Source organism: Oryzias melastigma, linkage group LG8 (genome assembly GCF_002922805.2).
Source record: "Oryzias melastigma strain HK-1 linkage group LG8, ASM292280v2, whole genome shotgun sequence".
Lineage (NCBI taxonomy): Eukaryota > Metazoa > Chordata > Actinopteri > Beloniformes > Adrianichthyidae > Oryzias > Oryzias melastigma.
The window spans coordinates 3,131,921-3,150,820 of record NC_050519.1 but is presented as its reverse complement, the minus strand read 5'-3'; the positions used below and the strand labels follow the sequence as shown (position 1 = coordinate 3,150,820).

The 18,900-nt window shown below is 37.1% G+C and overlaps 1 protein-coding gene, 1 long non-coding RNA gene and 2 other non-coding genes across 5 annotated transcripts in view; 1 reads left to right on the top strand and 3 right to left on the bottom strand.

Annotated features, from left to right (window-relative positions):
* Positions 1 to 1,807: 1,807 nt before the first annotated feature.
* Positions 1,808 to 18,900, top strand: part of si:ch211-51c14.1 (protein kinase C and casein kinase II substrate protein 3) — a 29,864-nt gene continuing 12,771 nt past the window's right edge. The window contains exons 1-2 of one of the 2 annotated variants that reach the window (XM_024272992.2): positions 1,808 to 2,227; positions 11,901 to 11,962. In XM_024272992.2, the coding sequence (XP_024128760.1) occupies positions 2,206 to 2,227; positions 11,901 to 11,962 (84 nt within the window). In that variant the 5' untranslated portion in view covers positions 1,808 to 2,205. Of the gene's footprint in view, positions 2,228 to 5,453; positions 6,655 to 11,900; positions 11,963 to 18,900 lie in introns of those variants that run through there. The other variant, XM_024272994.2, reaches the window with a different exon arrangement.
* On the bottom strand, positions 3,971 to 4,876 carry LOC112146924. The gene is made up of 2 exons (XR_002919342.2): positions 4,787 to 4,876; positions 3,971 to 4,257 (listed from the first exon to the last, which is right to left on the bottom strand). It is a non-coding gene; the product is annotated as an uncharacterized LOC112146924 (long non-coding RNA).
* LOC112147031 lies at positions 4,098 to 4,188 on the bottom strand. Its single transcript, XR_002919375.1, has one exon. It is a non-coding gene; the product is annotated as a small nucleolar RNA SNORD88 (small nucleolar RNA).
* On the bottom strand, positions 4,336 to 4,426 carry LOC112147029. Its single transcript, XR_002919373.1, has one exon. It is a non-coding gene; the product is annotated as a small nucleolar RNA SNORD88 (small nucleolar RNA).

Below are 18,900 nucleotides of genomic sequence, written 5' to 3'. Positions count from 1 at the left end.
ATTAAGCTACATGCTAGCTGTTTTGGCTAACCAAAGGTTTTGTTTGTTTGTTTGTTTTTTAGGATTGGGATAGCTAATATTTCAGCTACATCAGATAGGTGTTTTGGCTAATTTAGGCTTTTTTTGTTGTTGTTTTTTAGGCTATTTTGAAATTTAGCTAACATTTTAGGAACTTGCTAGCTGTTTTGGCTAATTTATTCTTTTTTTTGTTTTTGTTTTTGAGACTATTTTGGAGTTTAGCTAATATTTCAGCCTCATGCTAGCTGTTTTAGCTAACTTAGACATGTTTCTGTTTTTTAGGCTAATTTAGCTAATACTTTAGCTGGCTATCTTAGCGTGTTCAGCTATCAGCTTCAACATTTTTGGCTATCAGTTTCAGGATCTTCAACTTTCAGCACTAGCATCTCTAGTGGCTAAATTCAGTTTTCATTTTTAACATAAATATGAATAATAAAAAGGCAGGAATATTATTCCAGAATGAATCAACTTTAACCTTAAATACCTTTCAATATTTTACTCTCCATAAAAATATACTTGTCAAAATTATACAAGTTAGAAATGTGAACAAGATAACATTGAGTCATTAATAACAATAAAATAAAATGATCTGGAGGGCCAGATAGAATCACCCAGAGGGCCAGATCTGGCCCCCGGGCCTTGACTTTGACACGTGGCTTACAGCATTCACACTATATATATCTAGTTCATAATTGTGTTGAGTTTTAGAGTGTTCAATTAATGTTTATCCTGTTCGGCCTGCGATCTAAAGCGTGTTTTGGATTTTGGCCGCTTGTGTGATTCAGTTTGACACTCCTGATTTACATAATTTGATCAAAAATAATCAAATAAACAAAAAAAATTTTCAAGCAGCACCATTTTTAAGGCTCAAATATCAAAATTCAAGACTTTTTTTTAAAGGTTTATAATAATTTTTTTTTAAATTCATGAATTCAGTGACTTTTTAAGACCCTGTTATTGGCTAAACCAGGAGTCTGAAACCTGCAGCTCCAGAGCCACATGTGGCTCTTTGGTTAAAATAAAATGTTAAAAGAAAATTAAAAAGTAACTTTAAAGGAAAAACAAGGTACATAGTAAATTTTTAAAAGGTAAATTAACTTGAATTCAATCACAAACACTTGAAGGACTGAGAATCATTCACGAGGATTTAATGGTAGCGTTAATTCTCCATCAATCCTTTGTTTTTTATCGTCATTCGGACACTTTTGGACCGAATTTGAGCTTCATTTAACACAGAAAATCAATGTATTGTCAGTAAGAACAACCAGAATTAAAGCTACATTAAATTATCATCCACTGGATTCTATTTTTGAACACATTTAAAGATTGAAAGTGCGCCTCATGGTTTTAATGTATGGTAGGAGTCACTTAATTAGTTCTGATTTAGTTTTTGTTGGTTATATTTATGAATTTGTGGCTGAAAGGCACCAGAAACATAAAATAACTTTTTTTTATCATTGATGACTTTACACTTCCTTCAGCATTTGCTGCATTATCATGATGGTGTAAGATGCTTTTATTTTGAAAGGAAGTTCTGTCAAAAGTTATCAGCTATTTCCTTTTATTTTAAAAAAGCTATATTCTCTTTGTTTGTTTTATTTATGTAAGAAAACAATTGTTTATTTAAATGTCTCATTAGGAGCAAAAACATAAACATAAAACAGTATTTTATTTGTCTAAAGGGTGAGTGAAGACTTTGTGGCTCTGTAAGTGTTGAAAGGTTGCAGACCTCTGGGCTAAACACACCTGATCCAGGGAGTCATCAAGAGGATCAGGATCAAGGGGCAGGATCAAACTCATCAAACTCTTCTTTAAAAGCTGCATTACCGCCACCTACTGGAGAATGGAGCGGGATGAAAGCATCCACTAACCTAAATTCTACTAATTATTTTTATGCTTCTGCAATTTAATCAGACACAACTTAATTCTGCTAAAATTGTATCCAACTCCAATTGTATTTACAATTTTTCCAATTGTTTTTTGAAGATGTTCATCTGCAAACGTCCTCACCTTCCCTACAATCAGTAATCAAACTTCCACCCGCCTGTTTTTTTTTTCCAGCTGGACCTGCAGCCAATTACCTAGATCAGGTGTGCTGTGGAGGAGTCAGGTGATCAGGAGAAAACAGAGCAGAGAAACTCTAGTTTTTCAGGTTCCCACCCGGGTTCTTCATGGTTCATCCTCAAAATGGCCGCCGATCTACATTTAAGTAAGTCAGAAAAGTGACTATTGAAGCATTAAAACCTGCAGCTACACTGATCCAACTTTTAGTTTATAAAAGAACAGATTTGCTTTAATGACGTTTATCCTCCAAAGTTTACTAAACTTCCATTTTGCAAGTTTTTTATTGGACTGAAACTTTGCTATGAGCAATAAATACAATCAAATTGAACATAAATGTTACACTTCCTTCAGTTTAAGCATCATTTTCATAATTCTGTGAATAAATATTTACACTAAAGTGATAAACTAAAACTTTCAATGATTTCAGCAATATTTTTATCAAAACATGCAGCTCGTTCGGGACGTTACTGGTTGTATTTTTGATGTTTATTAACTTGATAGTTTATTAAATATTAAGCAAAATATGCTCCATAGGAAATGAATAAGAGTCTTCAACTTTCAAAATTTTAGGTAGATTAGCAACAAGACTGTAAATATTCATAGGTAATTTTTTAAAATCTTTTATAGTAATTAAAAAATATATAATATTTTAGGGACATGCAAACATCTTTGGCAAATTTATCTACTGGGTTTATTTAGAGTTTAGCTTGTATTTTAGCAGCAGGCTAACCTTTTTGACCAATTTAGTTTACTGAGGAATTATAGACTCTTTTAGAGTTTAGCATTTTATCAACGAGCTAGCTTTTTCAGCTAACTTAGCATCTACTGAGGTCTTTGAGTTAATTTAGAGTTTAGCTTCTATTTAGCAACAAGCTAACGTTTTTGGTCAGTTTTGGATTTTTTAGATCGTATTTAATCGAGCTTTTTTGGCTAATTTGGCATCTATGGGCTTTTGATGCTAATCTGGAGTTAGCAACATGCTGACGTCTTCAGCCAATTTCTTATCTACTGGGGTTTTTATGCTAGTCCAGAATTCAGCTTCTATTTTAGCAACAAGCTAATGATTTTGACTACTTTAGCTTATCAAGAAATTATATGCCATTTTGAAGTTTAGCTAGTATTTTATCTGCTTTTCAGCTATTTAGTATCCACTACAGTTTTTTGGGCTAATTTAGTTAAGCAACAAGCTAAAGTTATTGACCAATTTAGTTTACGGAGGAATTTTAGCCTCTTTTAGAGTTTAGCTAGTATTTAAGCAACTAGTGAGCTTTTTTTTTGGCTAATTTTCCATCTATGGGTTTTTGATGGTAATCTGGAGTTTACCTAATTTTAGCAACATGCTGACATCTTCAGACAATTTCTTATATATTGGGGTTTTTTTATGCTAATCTCGAGTTCAGCTTCTATTTTAGCAAAAAGCTAACGTTTTTGACCAAAAAATTAAGCCATTTTAAACTTAGCTAGTATTTTATCAATGAGCTAGCTTTTCAGCTATTTAGCATCTACTACGGTTTTTTGGGCTAATTTAGAGTTTAGCAACAAGCTAGTTATTGATCAATTTAGTTTAGAGGAATTTTAGGCTATTTTTGAGTTTAGCCAGTATTTAAGAAATTAGCTTTTTGTGGCTAATTTTGAGTTTAGCTCATATTTAAGCAACTTTGGCATGTTTGAGATTTTTAAGAAATGTAGGTAGACTTTAGCAATCTGTCGTAGTTCTTTAAATACATTTCCAGTCTTCTAGCAAGAAGTTTTTGCATTTTAAGCAAAAAGTTTCAGCGACTACCTTTAGCGTAAGCGTTAAAACTAGCATTATCACAGGTAATGCAACATTCCTAATTTTATAAAGTCTTTATCGAAACCTGCTAAAAATAAGAGACCAGAGAACAACTTTGATTTGTAGACGAGTTTATTGATCAGATTGTCTTGTTCTGTATGCAGATGTAAACCTGTGAAGGAGAAAACAGAACCTGTTAAATCTTAGAGCAGAATTATGTTCCTCTGATTCAGGTTGTGTGTTTCTCTTCAGACTCTGCCATGTCAGGAGCAGAGCTGCACTTCTGTCAGCACCGATTCCTCTGAGCCCAGTGCAAGACATCACGAGAGATCCACTGGATCATCTTTAATCCAAACAAGTAACAAACCTGTTTAGGGTCCGGATTTGGCTCAATCGGAGTTCTGAAAATAGAAGAATAAACCGATGTTTTAATAATTTGACATCATGTGAGTTGATTCCAGCCCCACGTATTAGCTTCCTCTCTCCTCAGAAACTCCAGCTTGTCAGGCCGAAGATGCACTTCCTCTTCACGTAAACTCGGAGCCCAGTGCAAAAACATCAGCGGAGAAATCAGGTTTAATCTCGATTAATAAGAAATAATCAAACTATCACGTTTGATGCTAAAGTGTTTAGCTGCTAGCTTGTAGCATCTGCTCACCACGTGGACGCAGGCCTCCAGAGGGAACGAATATATCATAAACCTAACGATTACAGGTCATTTATTAATGTATTTGTTTAAAAAACTACTATGTATTAATCCCAAACAAATAAATAACAAAATTAAATATATCCTGAATGTGACGTTTCGTTCAAATATATAAACAGATCGATATTCGCTGCTGTCACGTCACTTAAACAGAGCAAATTTGTGCTATAAAATAATTTATAAAGAATAAATAATATTATATCATTTAAAATTTGATGTCTTACCACTTTCAGCTAAACACCAGCCTGTTTAGACGCTGAAGCGGCTCCGTGCAGGACTGAGAACGGATGTTTGAGCTGCTTCTTTATAAACTCAGAGTCTACCAGCATCTGCTGAATGTTGCAGCGCCACCTCGTGGTTTGGAGGTTAACTGTCCCAGGCAAACTCAACGTGTAGGTAAAAGTTAAAAATCATTTCACTACACCGAATTAAGGGCTAAAAGTTAAAAAAAAGTTAAAAATATTGTGCACTGAAATCAAACAAATATATTGTATTAAAAGGTCTTAAAAAACTGAGCAATAGCATCAAATGTTCTGGATTAACATTCTGAGACAAAAACATAGAAAAGAAGTATATATAAATACATGTATCTTTCTACAATTGTTGCCATAGAATATTCTATAAAAGAGAAGCTCTTTCAAGTGTGTTTATAAAGCAAGAACTATATATTGGATAAGAACCTTTTGGGCTTCAACAGTTTTTTTAATCATTATGCACATTGTTGTATCAATGTTATGTTTATACAGAGTCCCTAAAGGGACATTGAAGTAAAAAAACAATATTTATACACATAAGTTTCTTTTGCGCACCAGATATGTTCAGTGTTTTAACTTTGATGTCCCTTTAAGGCCTCCGTAGGTCCATCACATTACTTAAATAATAATAATAAAATCCATTTTTTCAATTCTCTTTTACAGAATTAAGTTTTACTTTTTAGTCACCAACAAACCAAAACACATTCATAGATAGAGAAATTCTGGATCATAATATATAATAAAAACAGGAAAGAGTTACTAGAAAATACAAAACATAAACAAATAAAATAGATTAATTAAAAAATAAGTGATATTCTTGTGTAAAGATTCTTAAGCTGTTGTCAAACACAAACTCAATGAAACCTTAAGTAAATTCTTAGTAAATTTTAAAAAGAGACATCCATAAAGGGGCGGAGTTTACCTCAGCGTTGCGTCAGCCCTTTTGTCTCTGCCAGGGCGTAAGAACTGACGGAACTTGTTTGATTGTTTTGAAAGTTGTCCTCAAATCAACTGACATTTGGATTATTATTCAACTTTTACCATTTTGTAGCCTTTTTTAAAACTCAGTAAAACTAAATTCAGATGTTTTCTAATGTTTAACCTTATTTTCCACTGACTTTATAAATGAATTCATGACAGGGATCAACAAAAGGGTGAAAGGATGATTCTGTGAGCTCACGCTCAGCACTGGATCATGTTTTCACGTGCTGTAATGTTCTTCTGGAATCAGAGGATCTGTCCTGACACCTGTTCCCAAACTGGATCAGTCCTTTTTTAAACGCAGGTTGTATCGTTGCAACACAGAACAGAGCGTGTATCTGCAGGTTTAATGACTCATGGAGGTACGAACAATTCTCCTGCAGCCATCTTTGCTTCTGCACACAAACATGGACGTGTCCTCCAGCTGAGGAGGAACTTTTCCCAGGAATGTCAAGGAAGGTCGTGCAGCCTTGGATTTTCTGTAAAAAAAAAAGACTTAAAAAAGCTGGTTGAATGAGTGGCCAAACGTGCACACACAGGCAGACTCCTCATTAAATCAGTCAGGACTTGATGGATGAGTCAAAGACAGAGACGATCCGCGATCACGATGACGTACCGAGAACATGCAGCTGTGCTGCTGCAGAGAGGAGGAGAACTTTTACAGGGCAGGAAGGAGAGGAGGGAGGGAGGGAAAAAAAGAAAAGAAGAGAAGCCAACTCATCTGACACAAACTGTGGGCCAAAGAAAGGGGAAGAGAAGGAGCAGCACTGTCCTGAATGAGCAGAGGAGGACTGCCGAGGAACTTTAACAAAACTCAAGAGAAGAAGAACTCAGGAGGGACCAGAACCTTCCAGAAGGTGAGGGGAAAGTATGCTTCACTGATATATATCCGAGTAATGCATTTGTGGCTGTATATTCCCGTCTTTGCAATGTGCGCCAGATGAAACGGGTCAGAGGGAGGAGGGAGAGCGCTGCAGAACCGGGTAAAGGGTTGAGCTGGCAGATGGAGCCTTTATCAGTTTGTGAGAAAGTTTAGAGCAACTTCCTGAACGAATCCTGCTTGTTATTCAACTTTAAAGAGAGCGAAAGTCAAAATCCTCCTCTTTTTCTTGAAGTGGAACATTCCTGAAGGGAAAACTTGTCTTAAATCAGTGACAGGGAAATCTGGGTCAATCCCACCCCTCTCAGGGCCTGTTTATCTTGATTTACAAAAGCTATGAACTCATGTTTGAATTGGCGGTGTGGCGACCATAACGATTTCCAGATGGATTTCACAAAAAAGTTGAGAAATCAATCTGAAGAAAAGCTTGTGTCTTTGTCCAGAGCTCATTTACAGCCTCCAATATGGTTGCAAGCTGCTTTTTTTTAGTGAACACGGCAAAGGCCGAATATTTGACACCAGACACCCCCCATTTTAGGAGAAGGAGGGCTCAGGAAGTGAAAGGTCAGAGGTTAAAAGGGATGCAATTCATTACTGGTGAGCTCCCGCGGGTCGCAGTGCTGTGTAGTCGTACCACAAACCCCACGGAGGGAAAACCAAGCAGAGCTGAGGAGGATTTGGAGCATGTGACGCCGCGTGAACAGCAGGAGTCACTGGATCTAATTGTGCGCCTGAAGGTCGAGACGGAAAAAACAGACGAGGACTGTAGAGCCGGAGTTCAGCTGTGAAAAAGGCTTTACTGGTGTTATTTTGAATAAAATCAGAAGTAAAACTGGACAAAAACACGATCGGAATAACTTTAGACAGTGTAACGTGACGCATGAAACTCCAGCGAATGATAACAAACTGAATGAGGGGGAGGGGCTTAGGGGGCCAATCTGTCGAATCTACACAAACCTCTTCTGATCTAAAACAGCGTTCCCGTTGGTCTTTTATTTAAGATTTATGACGTTTTAGGCAAAATCTAAGAACCTGAGACATTTTCTAGCACACAGCTTCAGTTCTTCAGTGTTCATGCTGAGTAAGCCTGCCTACAATTCCCATCAACAACAACTAATTTAATAGTCGATTAGTCGTTACTTTATATTTTACGGAATCAGAGAGTATTAAAGTTGAAAGTAATAATGACATTTTGCTAGCTTTTTGGACTATTTTGGCATTTATTAAGGTTTTTTAAGGCTAATTTGGAGTTTAGCTAATATTTCAGCTACATCAGCTAGCTCTTTTGGCTAATTTAGGCTTTTTCTTCTTTGTTTTTTAGGCTGCTTTGGAATTTAGCTAATAATTTTAGCACCATGCTAGCTGTTTTGGTTAATTTAGGCATTTTTGTTTGTTTTTTTTAGGCTACTTTTGGAATTTAGCTAATATTTTAGCACCATGCTAGCTGTCTTGGCTAGTTTGGTTTGTTGTTTTGTTTTGTTATTTAGGCTATGTTAGAGTTTAGCTAATATCTCAGCTACATCAGCTAGCTCTTTTGGCTAATTTATTTTGTTTTTTAGATTATTTTGGAGTTTAGCTAATATTTCAGCCTCATGCTGGCTATTTTGGCTAACTTAGACTTTTTTGTTTTTTGTTTTTTAGGCTTATTTGGCATTTAGCTAATATTTCAGCTGGCTATCAGCTTCAGTGTTTTAAAATGCTTTCAGTTTTTAGCTTAAAGCTAATGATGGTTAAGATGTGTGCCTTATCCAGTTTGCTCATGACCCGATTAGTCGACTAATCTGAAAAAATAATCGGTCAACTATTAAAATAATCGTTTGTTTCAGCTCTAACAACTATGTATCACAACAGCTGATTTGTATGTAGCTTTACTCACTTACTGTTACATAGTATTGTATTTTTTTTTTATTAATGTTGAGCTATTTCTCAGATACCTTGGAAAAAAAAACCTTCTCTATCATTTTTTATTTTAGCCTTAAATGTTTTATGGCCTTTAGAGTAAACAAACAGAAAGATTTTCATTGTGTTGCTGTGCACACATGACAATAAACCCTTTGAATCTTTCAATCATACGTGAATCTAGTCATCTACAAACATCAGAACGGAGCTTGTAATTCGCCAAATGGAGCGTTTATGTCAAAACTACGAGCTTGACTCACAACAATTTGAACAAAGAAATACTCAGAAATGCAATTTTAGATGAATGTTCTTGTTTTGTCCTCCAATACCAGAAAAGTCAGTCAGATGTTCTTTGAATTATTTTGATGATATCAAATGTAAATGTTGATTTAAATGAAAAGCGTACTTTTTATTTCCTCACATAGAAACCTCACAGAAGGAGTTTTTACCTAAATTATCCTATTTTTCTGAGCGTAAGACACTTTATTTATTTATATTTTTACAGTTTGGTTTGGGGTGTGACTTATACTCGGGTCTGACTGGTAAATGAGTTTTCAAAATAAATAACATCAACCGTTAGAGGACAGTTGGTGTATCAGAAAGACGAAGAAGAATCGTTGGTTCTCATGTCCTAATCATAATATTAACCATCTTTGTTAACATTATTTTGAGCGTTTTGTATCTAAAGTGTTTCTCGACTTTCTTTTCTTGATTAAATATCTGTTCTCACATTTGTTAAATACATTTCTACAAAAAGTGCAACTTATATACATCTATTTTTTTCTTTATTATGCTTTTTTTTGCTGCATTTTTTGCACCTTTTCGTCCCGTTAGCTTGTCATAGATAACACGACTCGTCACTCTTGACACGGAATTCACTGAAAACAGCTGCAGATTCTTGGACTTTTAGGCAGATATACTATATTTGTTTCATAATTCGATAAAAAATAGGACGATTTCCACTTGTGGTGGAAGCAGCGACCCTCATTTTTATTTACAGATTTAAGAAATGAATTTATAACATATTATTGTATCCATCCAGAGTGCTTCAGAAATATAAATATATACATAAATTTACATTTTAGAATAAATATTTATGCAGGTATGAACAAGAATTGAAGTTTGAAATTCAATAGTTGAAGCTCAGGTGGTTTAAAGTGGTGGATTCGGCCCACAAGCCAGACTTGGGACGTGCTCCCTTTGAGTTTACCGTCCAACAGAAGCTGAATCAAAGATCCTCTATTGACATACAGACGAGCGGCCGTGTCGACCTGCAGCCGCTGACTTATTTTGAGACGGTTCAGGTTGCTAATCCGGGAAGTGGCGCGCTCGTGTTTGTCTGAGATCATCATTAGTCATTCGCATTTATAGCCACGGACGTCTGGAGAATGTGTCTCAAAAATCAACAATCTTGAAGACGAACAAAAGTCTTTAAAAGACAGAATTCCTAATGACTCAGGCTCTTATGGTCCAATATTTGATGAATATCAGAGTTTTGATTCATAGAAACAGAATATCTTCCTATCATTTGGATGGAGATCCTCCCATTTTATGAAATCAGACACTTAAGATGTTTTTAGAATAATCCTATTACTTCCTTTTATGTCTTCTTTTATCAATAAAATGATCAATTTTGATGAATTAAACCTTATAAAGTAACAAAACACCAATAACAGATGATTAAAAGCCAAACACTTTCATGAAGTTTAGTGTCATCATGAAATGACAGTTATATTGTTTTAACATAACAGACTTAACTTCCTGCATCCTTTCAAAGTAAAAGCAATCTGATAAGAAGCAGAAACATGTAAACCAGCCGTTTGTAGATCATCAGATGACTGAACTGGATTTAAATCTGCAGATATCCGATTTCTCTGGTCGTATAGACGTGAGCTGGTGTTGGAGCTAACGGTGGATTACAAACTTAACTTAGTAATTCAGCAACACAAGATTCTATTTCAAACATTGGAGAAAACAAATCTTGTAATAAAGTTACTGGAGGTTTTTCTCTGATGGCTTCAGCAGATTCCACCAGCGGAACAGCAGCTGAGAACATCAGAACTGGAAATATTTGTGCAGGAAGGACACAACTTGAAGCAAAGCATTTCTTTTGGAGATTAACATCCAAAAATCCTCCATCACACATTCTTTTTTCTACTGTTTTAAGTTTTATAAAGAAAATAAACTTTGACTGGTTAACTGGAGTAACTGAGGATCTCGACGGTTTCCTCCATTGACTTCAGCATCATTAAGTAAGAATGACGGCAGTAAAATATCACATCAATGCACAAAAATCTACTGAGAACCTAAAGGGACATCGGAGTAAAAAATAAAAAAATAATCGAGCAAATACATTTAAAAAAAAATAAATTCTGGTTACTATCTGGTGCTCACCAGATAGTAACTGAAGCTCACCGGATAGTAATTAGTGTGCACTGATGGAAATTGGTGCGCACTGGATAGTAATTGATGTGCACCGGATACTAACTGGTAATAACCGGATAGTAACTGATGCTCATCGGATAGTAATTGGTGCTCACCAGGTAGTATTTGGTTCTCACCACATAGTAACTGGTGCGCAGCAGATATTAACTGTAGATCACCGGATAGTAATTGGTAATCATCGGGTAGGAACTGGTACTTACCAGATAGTAACTGGTGCTAACCGGATAGTAGCTGGTGCGCACCGGAAGGTAATTGGTGCCCACCAGATAGTAACTGGTGCGAACCAGATAGAAACTGCTGCACACCAGATAATATTTGGTGCGCACCAGATAATAATTGGTGCTCACTAGATAGTAATTGGTGTGCACCAGATAAATTCATGCTCACTAGACAGTAATTTGATAGGAACCAGAAAAAAAAACTAAATTTATTTTTTATAACTTCAGGTTTTTCCCTCTTACTTTGATGTCCCTGTAGTCGCTCTGTAAAAATCCACTCCTGAGGTTGAAAGAAGTTGTTCTCATGACAAACATAAGGGGCCCCAGGAGGGAGCTGTGGAGGAAGGAAAAAAGGTGGTTCTTCTCCAAAACTCAAACCGCTGGATATGAAATTAAATAAGTGTAGAGCGTGATTAAAAAATTGTTATAACCTAAAAATCCAAAAGTTATGTTCAGTCCTTTTTAACAACATTTGTATCCTGTATCCTGAACTGTCTCTAACTCAATTTCTAACTGAGCAAATAAGTCCGATTATTTCTTTGAGGAACGTTTTTTGGGAGATGTAATCCCCCAGTGATGCTGTAACCTTAGCCACGACTTCCTGTCTGTGAGGGATGAAGTCCCAGAGGTCAACGCGTTCATCATCTCACTTCTCTTTCAGGGAACAACATGTCGTCCTCTGAAAACAGCTCTGAGGATGTCTACAGCCGCAGCTTCTGGATGGTACGTACATATTGTTTGTTATGACTGATGGGACGGACAAGATAATTTTCCAAGTCTGGGATACTTTCCAGTCAAAACAGAGCAAATAGTTTTGTAAGTCGGGCTGCAGATCTGTGTAAACACGGCTGTGTTCTCACTTTAGCGGCAGCAGAAATTGACTCTCCAGGTGGATTCAGATCACTGAGGCTGAAAATGTCTGAACTCTTTGTGGACTTGTTGTAAAGCGGCTGCTGTATCATTTTGTGGTGGAAGTGAGGCTTCAGTTTGGTGACGGTCTCGCTCCAACGGGCTTCCACGCCGGTACCGGCTGCTCCGCCTTCACCCCCCCTGCTGTCGTTTTGGAAGCTTCCCGTGGCGTTGGTGCGTTTCCAGGTCCGTGTCATCCCGCTGTCACGCCGTCGGGACTGTCTGTCATTTCACTGCAAGCCAAGACTGGTGCTTTTCGCTGAGTCATCAAAGTGGTGATGGAGCTGCTGGCTGTTGTGTCTGCAGAGTTCAGAGACGAGTTCACACTTCAGACTCAACCACGGATTTCATTTCAACTCTCGCCATTCAAATTTAAAATGACCACAAGAGCAGCTAATCATGGCGTTTATTTATTTATTTATCTATTTATTTAAGCCGTGCGGGGATGGACTTTCATCTGACATGTGCTGCATTTCTGAAACTGTCAGTTTTTAAAAAAATAAACATAAAATTATAAAATCTCTTCTTTTAAAGTCCCACTCCATCTTTTGATCTTAGTAAAAGCAATAAAAGTGGTCTTTTAAGTATGATTATGACAATTATTTTAGCATAAAATAAAATAAAAAACTCAAATTTCTGTAAAGCAAAGACTAAATATTAAGAAAGTGAAAAATCTTGCAAGAAAAAAATCATCTTATCAAGAAAGTTTTTCAATATCAAAATAATTTTAGTTTTAGAAACAAACTAAATGGCTATGGGAGTGAAAAAGCGGTCGTCACTTCCTGTGTCGCTATAATTATGTCACTGAGTCGTCATGATGAAGAAAATGGAAAAGTTGTTCTGAGAATTGATTTCTCATTTTATTTAAGAGACGAGTCATGCAGTTACATTGAGAAAATGAAAAGCATTTCTGTTTATGTATTTTGATTTTCAAATTTTATATTTTTAATTGAATTTTAGCACAAATTTCCTAGAGAGCTTTCTGAAAATTCAATGTCAAATGCTCATTTTAATAAGTTACAGAATGAGCGGTGTTTGGAAAAAAAGGCAGTCACATTTTGAAAATGAAAAAGCATTTCCAATACTGACCCACAAACGCTTCCATAAATGTCAAGATCTTTTTCTTAAAGTAAAAATTCTTGTTCAGATCATTATTCGTATCCAAATGGCAGAATTTTTGTTTTTCGCTTCTTTTACGAAATTCTTTTGAATTTTAACCCTTTAAGTCCACCCAACAGTAGAAACATGTTTTTATAAACATTATTTATGTGTATTACTCACATAAGGCAATAAGCGGCAGAAAAAAAAACAATTTTTTTAAGCGATTTAGTCTTGGATAGTTAAGGGTTGTTCCTGCTCTCTATTTTTGTCTGCAGCAGTTCATTTGAAATTCTTCTGTAGTGAGCGGGACCTTCAGCTCGGACCACCCTGTTACCGAGAGCTCTCTGTTTACACTCTCTCCCACTAGCTTACAGCCCCTCACACCCCCAACCTGATATAAGTGGTGCAACAAAAATGGCGAGCACTAACGGAGCCATCCAGCTGGACAGCACTGATCCAGATCAAAGACGTTCATGGATCTGTCTACGAGTGAATGCATCAGAATCGAGCAGATCAGCGTATTTTCAACCTCTTTTTCAAACGGCATTTGAACAACAATAAAATAAAATGACCCCGCCCCTTGACTTTGACACATGTGGATTAAAGGAATACTTAGAAATTCTATTTTAAGCTACATTTTATTTAAATTTGTCATCTATCATCACAAAACTGACAAAAAACATACTAAAAAGCACAATTTTCACCAGAGTGGGTCTCCCAGATTTATTTATCTCCTCACTGCAGCTTTAGCTTTGGAAATTCTGGCTTTTACTTCCTCCCACATGTTTTGTCTTTCAAGGTTTTATCAGGTTTCCATCAAGACTCTTTTCCAAGTTTGACATAAATGTTGATCTTTCTCTGCAAACTTTTCTTCCTATTATTCTACTTTTAAAGATGCCGTTTTAATTGATTTTTAAAAATAGAATTTTTTTTATTTGACAGTGTTCTTTGACTGTGCATTTTTTGCTGGTAAAATCTCTCCAGTGGAGGGTTTTTGTCGTCCTCACAGGAGACGACCCAGTGGGTTTTTACGGCCTCGCCGCTGGCCTTTAGCTGGATTCCTCAGCTGTTTCTGCTTAATTCACAGACGAGTGGAGAGTCAGAGCTAAACCACAACAGAGGCAGGGAGAGAGAACGGAAGTGGGAGAAGAAGGGGAACAAGAGGGTGCTGATGTAAAGCCCCCCCTCCTGATTCTGATTAAAGCATGAAAACCTTCAAGTGTTTCATTAGGAGCTCTCTGGGGACTGGGACTGCTTAATGAAGGCTGCTAGAGCCGCAATAAATCACTTTATTTAATGCAGGTGGAGATTTTTTAACACCATAAATATCGTCTGATGTAGCTGCCAAATTAAATAAAATAAAAATTAGGAGCCTATTTGTAAAAATCAAATTTTTGTATATTAAAAATATTAAAAATTACTGTAAAAAAAAAAGAGAAAAAAATGAGCCTTTCCATATTTGTTTCTGTTTTGTTGCAAACAAAAGATGAATTGCTTTACCTGTCAGGTGTGCTTCAAATAACCATGAATATTTGATGACTCATCCTCACAGAATTCCTGCAGGAATGCAACTCAACTTGAATGTGAGTGAATGACGGCTGAAAATAAAAAAAAATCAATCCAAATTAATCTTGACTCACAAGGTTTAAAACATTCATGGATCAATTTCCCCTTTAATGTGATTTCTTGAACTTGTGTGATGGGAAACTGCGCTGCTAGTAGCTTTCAATGCGATTAATAAAGTTCATTTGACAAGTTGTGCCAAAGCTTTTATACCTGAGAATATTTAGCTTGAAAAATTGAGTAAGAAATAGAAATAATGTCTAGACCTACTTTATTTTTATCCTGAAACGCCTAATTCCCCATACCATCACACTACCACCACCTGCCTGAACAAAGGATAAAAGTTGAATCTTTTGTCTTTAATTTAAACTTCAGTACAACAGACCTAAAGCACTGACTTTTTATCATTTGATTGACTATTTTTTATGCGTACATCATTGATAGTACATGTAAAGTGGACCGAGTGACTCCTCCCCCCTGGAGTTCCAAAAAGGAAGTACTATGAAGCTTATGTCTCACTCTACAGAGACATAAACAGCAAATACTCAGTCATTCTATTTGTCAGAATGATCTTTTTTTTCCAGATGTTGTTGTCTTTAGTGTAAGTTATTCAAGTTCTAAACTGACCAATCAGGTGTCAGAATAAAAAGTAGGTGGAGCCTGCTGGACTTTCGATGTGGCCTTCCAACAAGCTCACTCCTGATTGGTGAGAGTGGTTGCTATAGAAACGTTGGCTCAGAGCTTTCTGTCTTCATCTGTTGGTTCCAACATGGCGGCTTTCATATCGCGAAAAAAATGGCGTCTGATCCATTTTCACACTCATTCAGTCCAGTTTTCACTAACTGCGTTTCCATTGACTAAGAAATTGCGCATATTACATTTTCAGTAATACATTTTCCTAATAGAAACACGACAATCTTGAAAAAACTCCCATTTATTTTAAAAAGTTGTGTTTGGGGGAGGTGGTTTTTGAGGTGAACCGAAATGGACATTTTTCGCAAAATTGCAATGAAAAATGAAATGGGTCACATGACCAACAACTGGATACCACACTTAGCTTAGCGAGCGCCACAGGAGGTCCCACAGCGTCTCACAGCTCATCAAAAGTTGAGTGTGTCATGCGGAATCGTTGGATCCACAGCTCCTCAGCAAAACTACTATTTCCCCAAATCTCTTCATCCGTAGCCCCTCCCACGTAGCTTGCTGCTCCACGGCCTGAATAAAACGCCGACGTCTCCTTTGATAGATTTGATTGATTGTTTATTTATGACAGGGACGGAATATATTAATAAAACGTTCAAAAATGTATTTATATATGATTATAGTTTATTTAGCTTTTAAGCTAATTAAATTGAGTTGATGGTCTCTAGCAAATTACAAGTTAATAAATACAGAAACGATAAAGGAAGTTAGACAACAACAGAAACAACAGATGGAGTTGATAGAAAAACAAAACAGCAAATTAATAAAACGATGAAGAGCGCTGATGCTGTGACAGAAATGTGAAAATATCTGCTGTAATTCAAAGGATTGTTCACATCCGACACCATGTTTTTGAATGACTTATCGCATAAGTTGGTTTGTGTTTATTCGCATAATTAGGATTTAATGGAAACCGTGTCATTGCGAAATTGTGTTTTGTTTTTTATATTTCTAGACACATGTGTAACGGAAAGGCAGCAATATACAGTCAATGGTGTGTCATTTTAGGCAAACCAGTTTGTTTTCTACTAGTCTTTTGAAAATCTGTTGGATTTTTGTATTTTGGTTTTTATTTTTAATACCATATGGCGGTAAATACATTTAATTATAATGTTTTTCTCCCATCAGAACTCACCTGAAATCCTGTGAGGTTTTCAGAGATGGATCTGTGATTTTAGTCAGTTCTTGGTTTGATTCTTAATTTGTAATTGTTAAGCATAAATATTTTAGCCCACCATTTCTTTTTTGAGTCCTATACTCCGATCATTTTATGAGCTTTTTTCACAGCATTCTCTGTAGTCTTTAAATTATAATTTAATTAGGTTTATGCTCTTTTTTTTACGCAAAATCAAAAAATCTTTCATTGTTTCTGGGTCATAGTTTCTGCAGAACAGCATTAGAATTTCAGAGCCGAGTTCCCATCATCCCTTGGTTCACGCACTCATACTAGCTTACACTCCCTAACATTACAGCTGCAAACATGGCAACATTGGAGCGATCCAGCCATACAGTTTAGACGTTCATGGATCTATTTGTCTGCAAGTGGATGCATCAGAATGGGGCGGAGCAAGGAGCTTGTGGCTCCGCCCATTCTATTTTCTACATCTCAAATATCATTTAAAATGTTTTTTTTTTCATCTGCTCCTAATTTACAACAATTTGAATAAATAAATATTAATTCTGAGTTTATTTTTTTCATGTTCTCTCCCATGAGATAACATTTTAAAAATGTTTTTATTGGAGTTTGTCTTACTAAACATTTTACATAAATTGTGTAAATCTGAGTGATAAGGAAGTACTTAAAGAACAACTCTGTTTCCTTCATTCAGATCCACTTTGTTTATGATCTTAATGCTGCTTGACAGGTAAAATATGTTTGCCTCTCTTTTGTTCCTCCGTGGTATTTACATGAGAAGTGCCTCTTCAAGTGATCTAACAGAACATGACGGCCGCAGTGAGCGGCGTCTTTCGGCCAGCTGTCTACTCGTGTCAGCCACCAGCAGATAGAACGCCGGGAGGGGAGTAGGACTGAGTGTGAGCAGAGTGAGAAGGAGCCCCGAGCAGCTGCCAGGAAAACTGTGGAGATTTCCAAATTCCACATCCACAAACAACACGCTCGCTTCAGATGTGTTATTCCACTCAGGGCTGGGCTTCTTCTTCTGCTGCTCTGTCTCTGTCTGACGGCCCTCAGTGGATGAAGAGTTTACAATGACTGGGAGGATCTGGGACAGCTGCTACAGGTTCACAGCTGTCCAACAGAAAGTGTGGACCAAGCTGTAAGATGGCAAAGAGGCGGAGGATTTTCCAGGAGCAGTTAGATGAGAAAAGCCATTGTTCTCTGCTACAATCCACATCCAGCTCTCACACAGTACGCTGGTATACTCTTGCAGTAACAGGAATTTCCCCCATTTTCTTGTAGACTGGAACTGAACTTAAATAATCAACAGGAAGCCTTGTTAACTCACTGTCCACACTGATGGATTGGACTGTTTGTTTTTTTTATTTTTCCACCACAATTTCAAGCTTTGTATCCAGTACGAGGCCACCTTACAGCGGGTTTACAACGTACGCGGAAGCGGAGTGAGCGCAGAATCCGCTTCCCCTCCTATTCACACCAGATGCGTATTTTTTGCGACGGTCAACAGGAGCTTCTGATCAGCTGTGGTTATTTACAGCTTTTACAGTTATTTTGACATCGTCATATTGTTGCTGAATGCTCTCTGCCTCTCTCTCATTGTGAGATAGAGAAGGAGGTTCTCTGTATTCAGGGGATTCGCGGATGTCTCCAGTCCCTAACCCCTGCGAATAGGGGGGAATACTGTGTTTTTATCTATACAGTCTGTTTAAATAAAAAAATTTTATGCCGCATAAAAATAGGCCAGACAACAAAATGATAGCTGCACTGCATTCCGTGCCTCTGTTCCACGCCTAAGTTCCAAGACTCCTTTTCGCGCCTAAGTTCTGCGCAAGTTCTGCGCCTCAATACTGCGCCTAATTTCTGTCCCTCAGTTCCGCGCCTACGTTCCGAGATTTGTTTTCGCGCCTAAGTTCCGCGCCTATGTTCCAAGGCTCTGTTCCGCGGCTAAGTTCAGCGCCTCCGTTACGCGCCTAAGTTAAGAGACTCATTCCTGCACATAAGTTTCGCGCCTAAGTTCCATGCCTCCGTTCTGCGCCTAACTTCCGCGCCTCCGTTCCGAGATTACTTTCCGCGCCTAAGTTCCGCGCCTATGTTCAAAGGCTCCGTTCCGCGCCTAAGTTCAGCACCTCCGTTACGAGCCTAAGTTAAGAGACTCCTTCCTGCACATAAGTTCCGCGCCTCCGTTCTGAGATTACTTTCCGCGCCTAAGTTCCGCGTCTTTGTTCCAAGGCTCCGTTCCGCGCTTAAG